Raw genomic sequence first — 19,615 nt, 5'->3', positions numbered from 1 at the left:
AAAATGTACTTTAAAGTTTTCCTTCTCAAAATCTATAACCCCAGTCTAATAAGAAAAACATCCGGCAAACCCAAGTGAACAACATTCCACAAAATACCTGAACAGTACTTCTTAGTACTTCATGGGAAATAAGGAGGGTCTAAGGAACTGTCACAGGAGACATGATGACCAAATGGGATCCTAGAACTGAAAAAGGACATTAGGTATAAACTAAGGAAAACTGATACAGTATGGACTTTGGTTAATAATAATGTAACTTCATAGGTTTTTAAAATGTAATAAATATACTATATTATTATAAGGTATTAATGGGGGAAACTGGATATGGAATATAGGGAAACTGTCTTCTCAGTTTTTTTATAAATTTAAAGTATTCTCAAAGAGTATTTTTTTAATTCATGTATTCATACAGATATTAAAACAGTTTGACAAAATAGATTAGATTGATTACATAAGAAAGGATGAAACTGTTCTTGACAGTATAGTGCTAATTAAATGTAGACAAATAGAATTAGAAAATCTCCGTATTATAACTATCATAGTAACAATAGATTTAAGCAAGAAATTTCAGTGGATGATAAAACCATTGAGTGAAAATTTATTAGGGAATAGGATACTTATATGGCCCCAAATATCTCCCCACATTACTCATTAATTACAAAGTGGAGGAAAGTTAATCTTTACAGTAGAGATCCCTAGACATCATTTAACCAAGGAATCAAAGTTAACATTACTGATAATGGGGCAAGTTGAAATTAAGTACTTTAAGATTTGATGCCCTTAGAAGGACACATTACTCATACCCAGTTTTTTGTCAAAATATATAACTTGAGTCTAATCATAATGAAACTCAGACAAACTCAAATTGAAGGACTTTCCGCAAATAATGATCTGTCCTCTTCAAACTATGTTAGTGTCATGAAGGACAAAAGTTGAACCATTATAGAATAAAGGAGACTAAAGAGACAGGGCAGCTAAATGCAGTCATGATCCTAGATTGGACTCTAGTCCATGGAGAAAAACCACTATAAATGATGCTTTTGGGAAAATTTCTGAAATTTGACCATAGATTACACATTAATATTTTATCAATGTTAAATTAAATGTATTTGATAATTATACCATGATATGTAAGGGAACATCTTTCTCATTGGGATATATATACTGTACTTGCTGGAACTGAAAGGACATGACCTCAATAACTTACTCCCTAATGGCTCAGATAAAATATTAGTAATATGTATATAATTATAGGTTGTGAAAGACAGATATAAAGCCATTGTAGCAAAATGTTAACAATTGGTGAATCTAAGAGAAATATATGGAAGTTTATTCTACTGTTTTTGGACATTTTTGGTAGAGCTGGAAAAAATTTTTTAAATAAAATGTTTAAAGAATATATGAGATTTACCAGAGTCTGAAACAGATGATGGGTGTGGTGTAGGGTTTGGCTTTATAAGGTATTAAAATGAATTACATAGTGATAATAGTTAAAAGGTTGTTCTTGGGGCAAGAGACTGAGTGATATACATCAATGGAAATAAACAAATACAATGAGAATTTATTCTATGGTAAAAGCCATTTCAGATGAGTTTGAAAAAGTTGGATTATTCAATACGTTCTGCTAAGATAACTAGCTAGCTATTTGGAATTGGTGTACAGATTCAAGTTGTACCCCTATCTTACTCCTGTTACCATATTTTGTATCGTCAAGATCTAACTAAAAAAGAGATCATAAAAGTTCTAGATGAAGGCAGGGTTGTTATTACTTTGTTTATAAAATGAGGTGACAAAATCTAGAAGACATAAAGGCAAAGATTTGATAAATTTGACTACATACTAAAATTTGAGTTTCTGCCTAATGGAAAATAACCAAATGCAAAGTCAACTTAAAATAGAAAATGGCAAGACAATTTTTAATTTATAAACCTAAGAGGGCTAATTTTCTTAGTATGCAAAGAGCTTTTTATAAACCAAAGACAATCTAGTAGAAAAACGTAGAATGCGAACAGGAATTTTATTATAAAAGAAATACAAATAGCAAAGATATGAAACAGTACTTAACCTTTTTGATAATCAAAGGGATATACTAAAACTATAGATTTCTTTAAAAGCCTATTAGAATAACACAGATGAAAAGATTTGATTATCCTCAGTATTGAGTATATGAGGAAACATCCATACACTTTGACAATACTGTTGTTACAAATGCAAATTTGCCACAACATATTTTGAAGGATAGGGCAATTTGACAATACCAAACTGTTGTGGCTTTCTTTTTAACATTTGTTGAGTACTGGAGTGTTCAGTGGTTCAACAAAAGACCAAAAGGGAAATTGAAGTTGAGAGTTTATTACTCACAGGTCTTAGAGGAGGTACACAGGAAGTCAAGACATGGTGAAGACAGAGCAGCAGGACCTGGGGCACATGCCTTCACTGGGGCCTGTGGGTACAGTATATAAATAAATATTTTGTAAGTGCAACCATGCAGTACTGGGTCTGTGACTGTTTATTTTATTTAACATAATGTTCTCAAGATTCATTCATATGTCACATATTACAGAATTTTCTTCTTTTTATGTATATGCCACATTTTCTTTATTCATTCAGCTGTCCATGGATATTTAGGTTGTTTTCACATCTTGGCTATTATGAATAATACAGCGGTGAACATAGGTGTACCAATATCTCAGAGTTCCTGATTTCAATTATTTTAGATAAATACCCATAATGGGATCACTGGATCATTTATGGTAGTTCTATTATCACTAACACTTCTTTTGCTTGGTTTTATTTTGGGTGTTTTTTTTTTAAGTATATTTTACTAATTATCCTATTACAATTTTCCCAATTTTCCCCCCATTATCCACCCTCCACCCCTGAAGTCTCCAGCTTTCTTCCCCTGCCCTTAGTTCGTGTCCATGGGTTGTACATATGAGTTCTGAGTTCTCTGTTTCCTACACCATTTTTGACCTCTCCCCGTCTATTTAATGCCTACCAATTATGCTTCTTCCCTCTACCTTTCCCCCATTCCTCCCTTCCCCCACCCCACTGAAAACCCTTCATGTGATGTCCATTTCTCTGAATCTGTTCCTGTTCTAGTTGTTTGCTTAGTTTTTGTGTTTTTTTCTTTTATATTTTTAGGTTCATTTACTGATAGTTGTGAGTTTGTTGTCATTTTGCTGTCCATTGTTTTTATCTTCCTTTTCTTAGATAAGTAAGTCCCTTTAACATTTCATATAATAAGGGCTTGGTAATGATGAACTCCTTTAACTTGACCTTATCTGAGAAGCACTTTATCTGCCCTTCCATTCTAAATGAAAGCTTTGCTGGATAGAGCAATCTTGGATGGAGGTCCTTGCCTTTCATGACTTGGAATACTTCTTTCCAGCCCCTTCTTGCCTGCAGGGTCTCTTTTGAGAAATCAGCTGACAGTCTGATGGGAACTCCTTTGTAGGTGACTGTCCCCTTATCTCTTGCTGCTTCTAGTATTCTCTCCTTCATTTTAATCTTAGGTAATGTAATTATGATGTGCCTTGGGGTGTGTGTTCTTGGGTCCAACTTCTTTGGGATTCTCTGAGCTTCCTGGAAGTCTATTTCCTTTGCCAGATTGGGGAAGTTCTTTATTATTTGTTCAGATAACCTTTCCACTTGTTGCTCTTCCTCTTCTCCTTCTGGTACCCCTGTAATTGGGATGTTGGAACGTTAAAAGATGTCCTGGAGGTTCCTATGCCTCTCCTCATTTTTTTAATTCTTTTTTCTTCATTCTTTTTTGTTTGGTTGTTTCTTTCTTCCTTCTGGTCCACTCCATCAATTTGAGTCCAAGTTTTCTTCCTATCACTATTGGTTCCCTGTGTATTCTCCTTCATTTCACTTAGAATAGTTTTCATTTTTTCATCTAATTTGTGACCAAATTCAACCAGTTCTGTGAGCATCCTGATCACCAGTGCTTTGAACTGTGCATCTGCTAGGTTGTCTATCACTTGGTCGCTTAGTTGTATTTGCTGTGGAGCTTTGATCTGTTCTTCTGTTTGGACTTTTTTTTTGTCTTGTCACACCTGTTATGTATGAGGGGAGGAACCTTATGTGTTCACCAGGGCAGGGCAACCCAGTTGCTGGATTGTGACACTGTATGTGGGGGTGGGGTCTGAGAGGGAACTATGACACCCGCTTCGCTCTCTGTCAGATCCTAGTCCCCTCCACCACTTTCCCCAAGCAAACTGGGCCCTTCTGGCACTGATTGCCATGTGGGTGGGCTTGTGTACATTCTAGGACCCTGTGGGTCTCTCCAACAAACTCTCCTGTGAGGCTGGGAGTCTCTCCCTGTGCCTCAACCCCCACAGGTGTTTTCAGTCGGTGTTTCAAGGCCTTATTTCCCAGCGCTGGGACCCTGGGCTGTGAGGTCTGTCTCATTGCCCAATTTCGCCTGGTTTATCTGCACGTGTATGTGGCCTGGACAGCCAGGTGCCTTGCTCACAGTGCCTCGCTTCACAGTCACCACCTCGCTGGGTCTGCCAGCTGCCTGTGCGTTCAGGGTCCACCTGCTGCAGTCTTGCACTCAGGATGCCTTATGCACTCAGGATGCCTTACGCGTCTGGTACCACCGATTTTTGTGCTGAGACCCGTCTCCGCCCGGCTGCCAGACTCCATCCCTCCTACCGGTCTGGATGAATGTGTATATTTTAACTCCTTGGTTGTCTGACTTCCATACAGTTCAATTTTCTGTCATATCTGGTTGTTACCTTGTTTCTGAATTGTTGCTAACCCTATTTTGGTTGTGTGAGGAGGCACAGTGTGTCTACCTTCACCTCCATCTTGGCCAGAAGTCTCCTGTTATTTCTTTTTCTTGCCTAATTATTCTGACAAGACTTCCAGTACTGTGTTGAATAGACATGTCCTTATCTTGTTCCTGATCTTAGAAGAAAAGTTTTAATTTTCCACCATTGAGTATAATGTTAGCTGTGGTATTGTCCTATATAGCCTTTATTAAATACAGATACATTTTCTTTATACCGGCTTTGTTTAGAATTTTTATTATGAATAGATGTTGAATTTTATCAAATGCTTTTTCTGCATCTGTTGAGATGATCAAATGATTTTTATTCATTTTGTTAATGTAGTGTATCACAATAACTGATTTACAAACATCGAACCATCCTTGCATCTCTGCCTAGAATAAATTCCACCTATCGTGACCCTTTTAATATTTTATCGAAGTTGGTTTGCATCTCTGTTCATCAGGGATATTGGCTGGTAATTTTCTTGTAATGTCCTTTTCTGTGTATCTGGGTAATTCTGGCCTTGTAAAATGAGTTTGAAGTGTTCCCTCCTTTTCTGTTTTTTGGAAGAGTTTGGGAAGGTTTTATATTAATTTTTATTTAACTGTTTGGTAGAATTCACCAGTAAAGCCATCTGGTCCTGGGCTTTTGTTCATTGGGAAGTTTGATTGTATTTTTATACTTCTGACATAATAGCAGATTTCATGTGCCTTACTATATTATGGGGAAATTGCCTTAGGGATTCCCAAAGTATTTAATGAAAACTCTAGTTGCCAATAATATGTAGTTTAAGTGAAAAGAATCCCATAGTTACAAGTGTTACTTTGTTGCATGTATGTGTCTTTGTTTCTCCAAAAATATATCTATATGGATCTTACATCACTATTTACAATTAGGGTTTATTATTGTAAGATGTTATTACATCTAAAAATGCCCATTTTGACATGGAATAATAACTGTCAAAAAGTGAATTTGGAGGATGGTAAATTTTGTGTTAGGTATATTTTACCACAATAAACAAAATTGGAGGGGGAAAAAATGTAAGGATGGTTCACAGAAAGGAATATTAAGAGGCTCTAAAACATGTAGAGTTTTTCTTTTTTTATCCCACACATTTAATTACTGATGATTAAAATGAATTCTCAGGTTTCTTCGCTGAAAGAGGTAACAATACCTATCGCTTGGTTTTATCAACACATTTGAATGAAAAGGGGAAGAAGAAGATACAGAGTACGTACATAGTGTAATACCCCGCACGTAGCAAGCAGTTAAGACAAAGCAGCTGCTGTTTAGTCCAGAGGACTAAAGTGTCTTTCTTGAGGTCATCCAGCCAGATTCCAGGTCTTCTGACTCCGAGTCTCTTAAATGCTTACCATGCCAATCTGGTCACTAGGCATAAATTCTTTTTTTTTTTTTTTTTTATAAATAACTTTTTTTTTAAAGACTTTATTTATTTATTTTTAGAGAGGGAAGGGAGGGAGATAGAGAGAGAGAGAGAAACATCAATGCGCGGTTGCTGGGGATTATGGCCTGCAACCCAGGCATGTACCCTGACTGGGAATCAAACCTGGAACACTTTGGTTCCCAGCCCGCGCTCAATCCACTGAGCTACGCCAGCCAGGGCCTAGGCATAAATTCTTTAGTGAGGCAGTGAGTTTTCTGAAACTTCATATAAACTGTTGTTTCCTTTTCTCTATAAGTGTGAATACTGTTTCTAAAGGGAATGAAAATATTTTCAAAGTCCTTTAAAATCTTTTTTTTCTCCTTTTCAGAGTCCAGATGTCATTCAGAATTTGAAAATACTACCCATTCTGTGTTCAGGTCAGCCAAGTTTTACTTTCATCATCCAGTGCACCTGCCAAGTGATCAAGACTTTTGTCATGAATCTTTAGGGAAAAGTGTTTTCATGAGGCAATCTTGGAAAGATTTCTTTCACCATCATCCAAACAAACAACATAGTTGTCTGCCTCCCCCTTCTCAAAATGAGGAAAAGACAAAGACCGATTATACCAGAATAGAGAGTGTCAGTATCGATGTAAATTTGGAAAACAAAGAAGTGATGCATCCTACTAAAAGTCAGGCTAGAGATTCTGCAAAGTGTGACAAACAAATTAATGATCAAAAAAAGGATCTTCAAGTCACCCCAGAGCCCACAGCTCAGCACATTACAAGTTTGAATGAACTCTGGAACAAGTATCAGGAGCGACAGAAGCAGCGGAAACCTCCAGGGTTCAGTGATAGGAAAGAAGTATCCTTAGTGGAGCGACTTGATCGTTTGGCTAAACTTCTTCAGCATCCCATCACGCATTCTCTTTGGCCCTTAGACAGCACACAGGATGATAGCAGAGAGCAACAAGATGCTAAAGAATGCAGGGGTAGACAGCAACAACAGAAAAACAAGCTTCAGAAAAAGAAGCGGTATAAAAGCTTGGAGAAATGCTATAAAAACATAGGAGATATTAAAAAAAGCAAGGTGCTCTCTACTCATGAATCTGGAGGTTCCAATCAGATTAAAATTGAACAGGTTAAATTTGATAAATATATTCTGAGAAAACAGCCAGATTTTCATTATATGAACAGCACTTCTTCAGATTCTAGACCGTCAGAGGACAGTGAGCTGCTCACAGATACTGCCACCAACATCCTTTCCACCACCACCTCTCCCGTGGAATCAGATATATTGACCCAAACAGATAAAGAAATGATTTTGCATGAGAGGAGCAGCTCTACTTCCACCATTGACACTGCCCGATTGATCCAGGCTTTTGGCCATGAGAGAGTTTGTTTGTCACCCAGGCGAATTAAATTATATAGCAGCATTACTGACCATCAGAGGAGATACATTGAGAAACGGAGCAAGAACAAGAAGAAAACATTGAGTACAAGTTATCCCCAAATGACTTCTGAACACACCAGAAGGAAACGCATCCAGGTACATGGCTACAAATTGCATCTGGCAGTGTGACTTCCTTTTTCATGGACTTTTTGGTTAAGCTTTGCACACAGGTGGAAAAAAAAAAGCCATTTGCCCTTTCCTCACTATATTTCTTACCAACTGGAAAAGAGTGAGAAAGTGTAGTACAGTGCTATTGTGAGTTGTCTTTCTTTTCATCAATGTTCATTTACAAATTACCCTGTGGCTGCTAACTGCTTCAGAATCCGCAAAGTACATTCCTGGCATGGGGGAGCTTCGAGTTTAGAATGACCTTTATTCTGAGCAACATTGCTGGGGTTTTTTGTTTTTGTTTTCTGTTTATTCATACTTCCCTGTCTTTAAAGAAATTTTGAGTTGCTCTTAAACACATATACACACACATAATACGATATGATTTTTTTAACATAAATGAAGAATTTGAATGAAAGAAAATTACGAAAGCCAGAGAGGAGTGAGCTATAACATGATTTTTAAAAATAAATAAAGAATTGTGAGTAATGGGAAGACAAGTTGATGCTGGAGGGGAGATAAAACCTACCTTGTAGATATGTTTGTGAGCCACTAATTTTGCTTTCTTTTCTGCTGGTTAGTGTCCCTAGAATTTTGTGATCAATCAATCACATGTATCTATAGTATGAAAACAAAATTTCAAAAGCATCACATATTTCTGGTACTGAAACCTGAGCGAAATTTACTCCTCTGTCCTCAGCTAGAAGGCACCACAGTAACAGAGTCCTCAGCAGCATCCTTACAGTAAGGTTCGGTAACAATGCCTATAAGGCTGATGTGACCTTATTAGGGAGTTCAGTAAAGACATATCTCAAGGGGTCAACAAATGCAGACAATTACTTGAACCCAAGAATGAAATTTAGGGTATCTAGAGAAGTGCTTTACAAAGAGTGATACTTGCAAAATGGTTCTTTGGAGTATAGAAAGAAAAACTTTAAATTTATATTTATTTTTCTCTAATTTAAAATTTATATTTTATATGTTTGTAATATATGAGTACAGTAGTAATATGTAATTTATAAATACAGGGTGGAGCAAAGGTAGGTTTATAGTTGTGATTAATGCAAAAACAGTTTACTCTTGTATTATTATTTACTAATTATTATATTTTTATATGAACAGTTGTAAACCTACTTTTCCCCACCCTGTAAATATCTACTTTGGTAATTGATGCTCAAAAATATTTTATCAGCCCTGACTGGATTGAGCACTGGCCTGTGAACCAAAGGGTCACCAGTTCGATTCTGAGTCAGGGCACATGCCTAGGTTGCAGGCCAGGTCCCTAGTAGGGGACGTGAGAAAGGCAACCACACTTTGATGTTTCTCTCCCTTTCTTTCCCCCTCCCTTCCTCTCTGTCTGAAGATAAATAAATAAAATCTTTAAAAAATACTTTTATCAGTAGGACCCATGATCAAATAATTTAAGAGACCACTAGTCTAGAAGAAAGAAGGCACAGAAGTTTAGACAGTTTACCATAAATACTTTTTCTCATAATTGAGATTTGATAGGTATTCAATGATAGTGATTACATATATAAATAGTACAGTATGACCTTTTTATAAATAAGAAAGAATTGGGAATAGTACTGACTAAGGCTTTTTGTTCCATAGAGGAGATAAGGGGAAAGGATCCAGGTAGAGGCATTTTTATGTATGTAGTAAAATACATACACATAACAAAGTTTATCATTTTAACCATTTTAAAGTGTACAATTTAGTGGCACTGAGTGTCTTCACAGTGTTTTACAACCATTACCACTGTCCGGTTCAACAACTTTTTCATCATCATAGTAGAAACCTCGTATCCATTAAGCAGTCTCTATTCTCTTTTCCCAGTAGCCCCTGGAAATCACTTGCCTAACTTTTCTTGTTTCTGTGAGCTTGCTTGTTCTGGTTACTTCATATAAACAGAATCATACCATATGTGGCCTCTGCATCAGCCTTCTTTTACTTTAGCTTAATGTTTTGGGGTTCATCCATGCCTTAGTATTTATCAGTACTTCATTGCATGTATTCATTATATACTATGTTTTATTTATCCATTCATCCATTCATGGACATTTGGGTTGTTTCCATCTTTTGGCTGTTGGGAATAGAGCTGACATGAAGTGTACAAATTTTCCCCTGAACACTGTAAACAGTTCTTTTGAGAATATACCAAGGAGTGGAATTACTGAGTCTTATGGTAATTATCTGTTTAGCTCATTGAGGAACTGTCAAACTTTTCCACAGTGACTATACTATTTCATATTGAATCATCAATGTCTTAGGGTTCCAGTGTCTCCACATTCACCAACCCTTTTTACTTACCTTTTGGGGGGTCATCCTAGTGTGAATGAGGTAGTATCTCATGCTCATTGCCATTTTGATTTGCCTTTCCCTTATAACTAATGACATCATCTTTTCATGTGCTTATTGGCCTTTTGTATTTCTTTGGAGAAATATCTGTTCAGGTCTTTACCTACTCTTTAATTGTTGTTTCTGAGGTGAAAGATTTCTCTATATAGTCTGGATTGTAGACGGTTATCAGATGTATAGTTTGCAAATGTTCGCTCCCACTCTCTGGGTTGTTTTTTTACTCACTGTTCCTGTCCTTTGGTGAAGAGCCCAGTGCATGTATTTTTTGTTGCTTGTGCTTTTCATGTCATCCAGGAAACCATTGCTAAATCCAAAGTCATGAAGATTTGTCCCTATATTTTATTTTAAAATTTTTATACTTTTAGCACTTTTATTTGCATCTTTGACATATGTTAATTTTTGTCTATAGTGTGAATTAAGGGTCAAAGCTTCCTTCTTTTCCACATGGATATTCAGTTGTCTCAGTACCAGATATTGTAGAGTACTTTCTCCCTGGAGTGCTCTTGGCTCCATTGTCTAAACTTAACTGGCCATAAAATTGAGAGTTTATTTATAGGCTTGCAGTTCTATTCCTTTTATCTACATTCCTATTTGCATGCCATTACTGCAATATTTTGATTACCATAGCTTTATAGTAAGTTTTAGAACTGAGAAGGTGATTCTTCTACTTTGGTTCTTTTCAACACTGTTTTGACAATTCAATCAATCCCTTGTATCACCACGTGACTATTATGATCAGCTTCTCCATTTCTGCTGTAAAGGTCATTGGAATTTTGATATTAATTGCATTAAGTCTGTATTTGCTGTGGGATTTATTGCCATCTTAATATTAGTAAGTCTTCCAATCTCTGAACACAGGATGTATTTTTCGTATACTATGTAAAGTAAGGCTTTAACTTTATTCTTTTGCATGTGGATATCTAGTTGTCCCAGCACCAGTTGTTGGAAAAAAGAAAGTCTTTTCCCTGTTAAATGGTCTGAGCATAGAAATCATTTGACTATATATGTAAGGGTTTATTTCTGGTCTCTATGTCTGTCTTTATGCCAGTACCACACTGTTTTGCATTACTTGTATTTTTTTAAATAATATTTGAAATGATGAAGTGTAATACCTCCACCCATATTCTTTTTCAAGATTGTTTTGGCTCTTTAAGGGTCCATTGGGATTCCATGATTTTTAGTATATTTTCTTTTTGATGCTATTTGAAGTATGATTGTTTTCTTCAGTTTTTTGTATTGTTCATTGTTAGTATATAGATAACACAACTGATTTTCTACAAATAAGATCATGTAATCTGTGAATAGAGATAGTCTTACTTCCTCTTTTTAAATTTGTTTGCCCTTTATTTTTCTTGCCTTATTGATCTGGCTAGAACTTTCAGTATATTGTCAAATGGAAGTGGCAAAAGCAGGCACCATTGTCTTGTTTGTGATCTTAGGAGGAGAGCATTCAATCTTTTGCCATTGAGAACAGTTTTAGCTGTGGATTTTCATATATGATCTTTATCATGCTGAGGAAGTTACCTTTTTTCCCTTGTTTTATTGAGTGTTTTTGCCATGAAAGCATTCTGGTTTTTGTCAAACACTTTAGCATCTATTGAGATGATCATATGGTTTACTATTATTATTATTATTATTATTATTATTATTATTCTAAATATTAATATGAATGTTAATAATCATGTGTTGAACCAGCCTTGCATTCCAGGGATAAATCTCACTTGGTCGTGGTACGTTATCCTTTTCATATGCTGCTGTATTTGATTTGCTAGAATTTTGAAGAGGACTTTTGAGTCTCTATTTGTAAAGGATATTGTTCTGTAGTCCCCTTGTGGTATCTTTGTCTGTCTTTGGTATCAGGGTGATACTGGCCTTTAGAATGCTTAAAATGTTTTCCCTCATCATCTGTTTTTTGGATGAGTTTGAAAACTGTGTTAATGGTTGATGTTAATTCTTTTTGCTTGGTGGAATTCATCAGCAAAGCCATCTGGTCATGGGTTTGTTTTTTTTTTTTTAGGGGAATTTTATTACTGATTCAATCTCTTTGTTATAATAAGTCTACTCAGGTTTTCTATTTCTTCTTGAGTCAGTTTTTATAGTTTGCATGTTTCTAAGAATTTATCCATCTCTGTTGTTTTTCTACTCTATATTTTATCTCTACTTTGATCTTATAATTTCTGCTTACTTTAGGGTCAGTTTGCTGTTTTCTAGTTATTTAGAGTTTCATTATATTATTGGTTTGAAATTATTATTCGTTTTTTAATATAGGTGTTTACAGCTATAAATTTTCCTTTGAGAACTGCTTTTGAAGATATAAATCTCCTTTTAAACTCTGCCTGCTGCATTCTATAAGTTTTGATGTTTTGTTTTTATTTTCATTCATTCCAAATTTTTCTTACAATTCCATCTGTGACCATTAATAGTGTAAGGCTATTTAATTATCACATATTTGTTTATTTCCCAAATTTCTCCTCTGTTATTTATTTCTAGTTTCATCATTGTGGTCAAAGAATATATATTGTGTTATTTCATTCCTTTTAAATTTTTTGTAACGGTTTTATGGCCTACCTGTCTTCTCTCCTAGAGAATTTCTGTGTATACTTGAGAAGATTGGGTATTCTGCACTTATTGGTTGGAGTGTTCTGTATATGTTAGTTTCATATGGTTTGTAGTATAGTTCAAGTCCTCTATTTTTTTATTGGTCTTTTGTCTAGTTTTCCTGTCATATTGAAAGTGATGTATTGAAGTCTCTAGCTATTAATGTGAAACTATTTCTCCATTCATTTCTGTCTATTTTTGCTTCATATATTTTGAGGCTGTATTATTGGGTGTGTATATATTCATAATTGATGTAACTTCTTCATAGGTTGACCCTTTTATCAGTTAATAATTCCCTTTAACAAATTTTAATTTAACTCCTCTTTTGTTTGAATTTAGTATAGCTACCACTACTACCACAACTCTCTTTTGATTACTATTTGCATGAAATATCATCTTTATCCTTTCACTTTGAAACTCTGTGTCTCTAGATCTAAAGTGGGTCTTTTTTAGATAACATAGAGATATATTGTGCTTTTTTTAATCCATCTGCCATTACTGCCTTTTAATTGGAGAGTTTAATCTATTTACATTTAAAGTAACTAGGTACTAATAGGAAAGGACTTGTTTCCATTTTGCTACTTGTTTATGTCTTGTATCTTTTTTTCTTTTTCAATTCTTCCATCACTGTCTTCTTTTATACTTAATTGATTTTTGTAATGTACAGTTTTGATCCCCTTCTCATTCTCCTTCCTTTATACTTTTTAGTTATTAGTAGTTACCTGGGGATTATCGTTAATACCTTTAGCGTATACCATAATTTGCCATGTATAATGTTCAGTTTTTGCCCAAATTTTTTGAGGGAAAAGTAAGGGTGCACATTATACATGGGTAGTACTGATTCCATATCTATATAAATGTTTTTAATTCTTTTATTTATGCTGTGCATTAAAAGTGTTGTTGTAGAAAGCAATAATGATATCCACATGCAAAGTAACACCTTGGAATACAATAATTGGTTTTCTTTCTAAATATAAATAAATAAATTGAATTAAAAAATTAAAACTAAAGACTTTTTTCCTGAAAGTTTGAACCAAAAACATGGGTGCATGTTATATTTAAACACACATTATTTATGACAAAATACAGTAACAGCCTAATATGAAATGATTCCAACTTAATTTCAGTAGTACACAAAAACACTGCTTCTGTATAAGCCTGTACCCTCACCATTTATATTTTTATAGTCAGAGATTACATCTTTATACTTTTTGATATTCTGTCTTTGGTAAGAAAGACATCATTCTCCTTGTTTCTTTGTTCATAGATTTTTTTAGCTCTTTAAACATATTTAAGATAGTTGATTTCAAGTCTTCGTATAGCAAGTCCAGTGTTTGTTTCCTGAGGGTCAGTTTCTGTTAATTTTTTTTCTTGTGAATGTTCCATACATTCTTGTTTCTTGCAATGCTTCATAATTTTTTCTTGAAAACCAGACATTTGGGATATCGTAATGTAATAAATCTGGAAATCAGATTCTCCTTCTCCCTCCCTAGGGTTTGTTGCTACTGTTTGTTATGGGTTAAAGATCTTGGTATGTTTAGGGACTTTTCTAAACCATTTTTTGTACAGATTATGTTGTTTGTTGGTCTCTAATGTCTCTGTTCAGATTTCCTGAAATGCCTGGGGATGGGGCAGACAGGAAAGGGAAAGAAAGAAGAAAAAGAAGGGAAAGGAAAAAGAGTTCACTGGGTCTTTGTAGATGGTCTGTGTATTAGAGACTTGAGTGGTTATCTAGAGGCCATTTACAACTCTACTTTAGGCAATGTCTTCCTTGTATTAAGCTTAAACATCAACCAGTAGTGAAACCTTAAGGTCTTCTCGGGTCTTTCCTGCACATACATCCTGCCCTATGCATGTGTTTTCTAGTTTCCCCAGGGTACAGGGGAGATTTCCAAAATCCTGTTTCCCCAAAATTTTCACTGCTTTTCTCTCTGGCTTTCACTGTGGCTATTGTTTGCCCCAATTGTTTTTGTTTGTTTGTTTGTTTGTTTATATTTATTTTTTTATTTTATGCAGTAACACCTTTTTAAATTGGCTTTCAGTGTTTTCAAGGAAATCTCTATTTCTGAAATTCCCTAAGAGAATTCCAAGTTTAATGAAACCTAGGCAGGCCCCCTTGTGTCAGTCTGTCAGGGCATACTCAGGCAGGTTGAAAGAAACAGTTCCTTGGGAACAAGATATTCTGTGCTTCCTTTGGAAGCAGATACCCACACTGGGAATACAGGTGGCTGTCCTCTGTACCTTGCTGGGGAACAGGGAACTCTTCTACTTTGTTTAATTGGCCTTGCTCCTGCTTAAGTTTTTATTTATTTGCCATAAACCTTTGTATTTCAGAGTTGATAAGGCTGATTTTCACATTTTTTTTGTTTTGACAGTTTTTGTTGGGTTTTTGATCCTAGGAGAGGGATAAGTCCCTGGAGCTCTCCCTGTTCTGCCAGTTTTGCTGACATCCCTCCCAGATAGTTTTGTGCCCTTCCCACTACAGCTGCTGTTCCACTTCCCTGGGTCTATGTAATGGACACCCCTAAAACTCTTCATTCTTTTTCCTGGTGAAGTTTGTAGAGAAATAGCAGCAAAAGGATGCAGACTCCCTCAGTTTCTGTAGCACCCAAGGGCCTTCATACACACTTATCAGTGCACACTTGTCCAGCATTAAATCCAGTCTCCAGCCTTCTTAATTGTATCCAGTTGTATCACCAGGGAATCTAGTGCTCATGTCTCAAATTCCTCCACTCATGTGAGGATGTTTTTTGCAGGCAGTGGCAAACTCTTTTTATATTTTGGGCCAGGGTTGACCTTTGACCTTGACTCTGACTTCCAGAAAAATCTGTGAAATTAAAATTGATACATTTTTATTGTTGGTGGTGGTGGTGGTTATAAGGATGGGAGCACACTTTATTCAACTCTAGATTTTTAAATGGAAAACAGATGTATATATCTAGTAGATTTTGACCTGTGGTATTTTTATTAGTAGTACTTTTTAGATGTGTTTTAATCATAGCCTTGGATTTCCTGTTTGATCCAAGAGAATTTAGGGCAAGTTTTTTTTTTAATTCCATTAGCTTGGGTATATTGTCACTACATATTAATTTATAATTTCATTGTATTGTAAGTAGAGATTGTACTCAGTTCTGTTTCTGTTTTAGGATATGTAGAGATTACCTTTGTGGCTTAATGTATGAATAAGTACTCCAAGGTTATTTATAAAGGAGGCAGAGTCTCCATACAGAATATGACCTTCTAGTTGTGATTTTATGTAGTAAATTATCTTTATTAATTATGCTTATTATATTCTTCCCAAATATTGGTTTCTTTAATCTATTAAAGACTTCAAAGAGTATATTTGAAAGTTGATTTGTCTTTGTGGTAATTGAAGGGTAATGTATATGTTTATGCCTGGCATATAAGCATAGATGATAGTTTTTTACTAGCTCTGAATTATACCATAAATCATGCAAAGTAAGTCTCATTTTCCATTTTTAATATGTTTTGTCTTTGATTCTGTTTCATCCAATGCAATTTTTTAAAGATTTATTTTATTTTTAGAGAGGGGAAGGGAGGGAGAGAGACAATGTGTGGTTGCCCCTTTCATGCCCCCTACTGGGGCCCTGGTCTTCAACCTAGGCATGTGCCCTGACTGGGAATTGAACTTGTGACCCCTTGATTTACAGGCCGGCACTCAATCCACTGAGCCACTCCAGACAGGGCCCAATGTGATTTTTTAAATGTACATTTGCACAGTTGGTCTGTGCTCATCACTTCATTTTTAGCTTTCCTAAGTCACTTCACTCAAGTATAAGTAGCATCTGGTTGAATTTAACTTTTTCCCCCCAGTAATTATGAGGAGGTTTTTTTTTTGAGGTGAATTTATTTCATTTAGATTCAAAGTTATAACAAATACATTTAGTTTAAATTTTATCTATCTTTTTTTCCTGTTCTAAACTGGGGAAATGATCGTTTTATTGTGGTTAAAAAAACATAGTGCATAAAATTTATCTTAACTATTTTTAAGTGTACAATTTAGTAGCATTAAGTATATTCACATTGTTGTGAAACAAATCTCCAGAAATTTATCTTGCAACACTGAAATGCTGTACCAATTAAACAACTCCCCATTTCCCTCAGTCTTGAGCACCTGCTCACCATTCTATTTATTTCTATGAATTTGACTACCTTAGATAATGTCATATAAATGGAATCATACAATATTTGTCTTTTAGGAACAGACATATTTCACTTAGCATAGTGCCCTCAAGGTTCATTCATGTTGTACAAAACCATGTGACCAGATTTTTTTCCTTTCGAAGGCTGAATAATACTCCATTGTACGTATATACCACATTTTGTTTCCTCATTCAGCCGTCAATGGACATTTGGGTTGCTTTCACCTGTTGGTTATTGTGGATAGTACTGCTGTGGACGTGGCTGTGCAAAGACCTTTTCTGGACCTTGCTTTCACTTTATTTGTATATATATCCAGAAGTGGAAAGGGTAGATCATATGATAATTCTGTTTTGAATTTTTTGAGGAACTGCCATACTTTTCCACAGTGGCCAAACCACTTTATAACCCACCAACAGTGTACAAACAGTGCACAAGGGTTCCAATTTCTTCATATCCTTGCTAACACTTGTTATTTTCTGGAGGGAGTGGTTCTAGCCACCCTAATAGGCATAAAATAATATCTCATTGTAATTGTGATTTGCATTTCTCTATTGATTACTGATGTTGAGCATTTTTTCATATGCTTGTTGGCCATTTATTTATCACTTTTGGAGAAATGTCTGTTCATTTCCCATTCTTGAACCAGGTTATTTATTTTTTGGTCAGTGAGTTGTAGGAGTCTTTTATACATTCTGAATATTAACCCCATGTCAGATATATGATTTGGAAACTTTTTTCCCCAATCAGTGTGTTGCCTTTTCACTGTGTTGTGTTGATTGTGTCCTTTGATGCACAGATCTTTTTAATAATTTTTAAATTTTTAAAAAAGATGTTATTTATTTATTTTTAGGCAGAGGGGAAGGGAGGGAGAAAGAGAGGGAGAGGAACATTAGCATGTGGTTGCCTCTTGCGTGCCCCTAACTGGGGGCCTGTCCTGCAACCCAGGCAGGGGCCCTGACTGGGAACCGAACAGGGGACCCTTTGGTTTGCAGGCCAGTGCTCAATCCACAGAGCCACACCAGCCAGGTAATTTTTAAATTTTTAAAATCAATAACTGATGTAGTCCTAATTGTCTCTTTTTGCTTTTATTGCCTATACTTCAGTATCATATCCAAGAAATCATTACAAAGTTACATGCCATGAAATTTTCTCCTGTGTTTGTCTTAGATGTTTTAGGTTTTATGGTTAGGTCTTTAATCAATTTCAAGTTAATTTTTGTGTGTGGTATAAGGCTCCAACTTTATACTTTTGCATGTGGACATCCAGTGTTCCTAGCACCGTTTGTTGAAAAGACTGCACTTTCCTTATTGAGTTGTCTTGCACCTCGTCAAGAGTCAAAAATCATTTGACCATATATCATCTGCAGAAGAATTTGTTTCTGGGCTCTCCACTCTGGTTCGTTGATCTATTTGTCTTTATGCCAGAACCACTCTGTTATATTACTATACCACTGTAATATGTTTTTCTTTAATTTTTTTATTTACAATTTTAGAGAGAAAGTGGGGAAGTAAGAGAGAGAGAAACATCAATTTGTTGTTTCACTTATTTATGTATTTATTGTTTGATTCTTGTTAGTGCCTTGACCAGGGATTCAACCCACAACCTTGGCATACTGGGACAATGCTCTAACCAACTGAGCAACCCAGCCAGGGCCCACTGTCGTCATATGTTTTGAAATCAGGAAGTGTGAGTCCTCCACCTTTGTTCTTCCTTTCAAAACTGTTTTTGCTTCTTTGGGGTTTTTTATGATTTTTTAAATGATTTCTTACTGTTTCCAATCTTTTTTGTTCATTGCTATATGATTTCCTTCCTTCCTGCCTTCCTTCCTTCCTTCCTTTTCTTACTGTCCAAACTTTTTTTATTTATATAGTTCAACTTTACAGTTGTGTCACAAAATATTATAAACAGAACCTTCAGAAAGAGGGGGAAAAAAGCAAATTTAAATATATTAACCAGATTAATGTATGCCAACAATCCAGTGGTAAGTACATTAAATAATAATATGCTAATGGTATCTAGTTTACACACTTTATATTCTGTCATAAAAATATTATTAAACATCAATTTGAAATTTGGTGAATGGACTTGATTCCTGATTTCTGTATTAGATATGAATGATATAGCCTTTGCATATATATGATTAACTTTGCTGGTTGTATTATTTTTACAGTACATTTAAAGTTGGCATTGATATATATTTACTACCCATAGTGCAGTAAATAATGGTTAGAAATGCATTCTCCTAATCTTCTCTATGAATTTAGAAAGCACTAATGAATTAACAACATGGGTCAACTAAGGGAATAAAATTTCTACTATTCACATTTACTTTTTTCATGAAAAGCTTCAAATATGACTAATTTTAAAAATAGAGTTTTCAAGGCAAACTTTTCAGCATAATTTACAGAAGCATATTTAAATAGAAGAACTCAATAACTAAGCTGAGACTTAAAATACAATTAACTAGGAATTATCTCTCTTTTCTACCTTGATATTAAAATATGGTGGCCTTAGCAGAGGCTGAAATGCCATTAGGAATCCCATCATAAGCACAAGGAACAACCTAGACAAAGAGGTGGAAAATATATCTTTATTTACAAATTTTAACATGTTGAGATTTAAATTAAAGGGGTTGAAAGTGGTTCATGTTAATGCTTTTCGTTTGTTCAGAATACAACCAGAGACATTGAAATAAAGAATAATCTGGCAGTAATCAGAGGGGAGGAGGGAGAGGGATAATAGGGGATAATGGTGGGGGAGCATCAAGGAACAT

The 19,615-nt window shown here is 35.3% G+C and overlaps 1 protein-coding gene across 8 annotated transcripts in view; it reads left to right on the top strand.

Moving 5' to 3' along the window:
* ALMS1 (ALMS1 centrosome and basal body associated protein) overlaps window positions 1–19,615 on the top strand; it is a 171,750-nt gene that overhangs the window by 125,512 nt on the left and 26,623 nt on the right. For all 8 annotated transcript variants that reach the window (XM_045827151.1, XM_045827157.1, XM_045827155.1 and 5 more), the window contains one exon: window positions 6,551–7,710. In XM_045827151.1, coding sequence (XP_045683107.1) covers window positions 6,551–7,710 — 1,160 coding nt within the window. The remainder of the gene's footprint in view (window positions 1–6,550; window positions 7,711–19,615) is intronic.

Source organism: Phyllostomus hastatus, unplaced genomic scaffold, assembly GCF_019186645.2.
Source record: "Phyllostomus hastatus isolate PE091 unplaced genomic scaffold, TTU_PhHast_1.1 phas_scaffold_78, whole genome shotgun sequence".
NCBI lineage: Eukaryota > Metazoa > Chordata > Mammalia > Chiroptera > Phyllostomidae > Phyllostomus > Phyllostomus hastatus.
The sequence above is the reverse complement of the archived record's forward strand: the minus strand, read 5'-3'. Positions and strand labels throughout refer to the sequence as shown.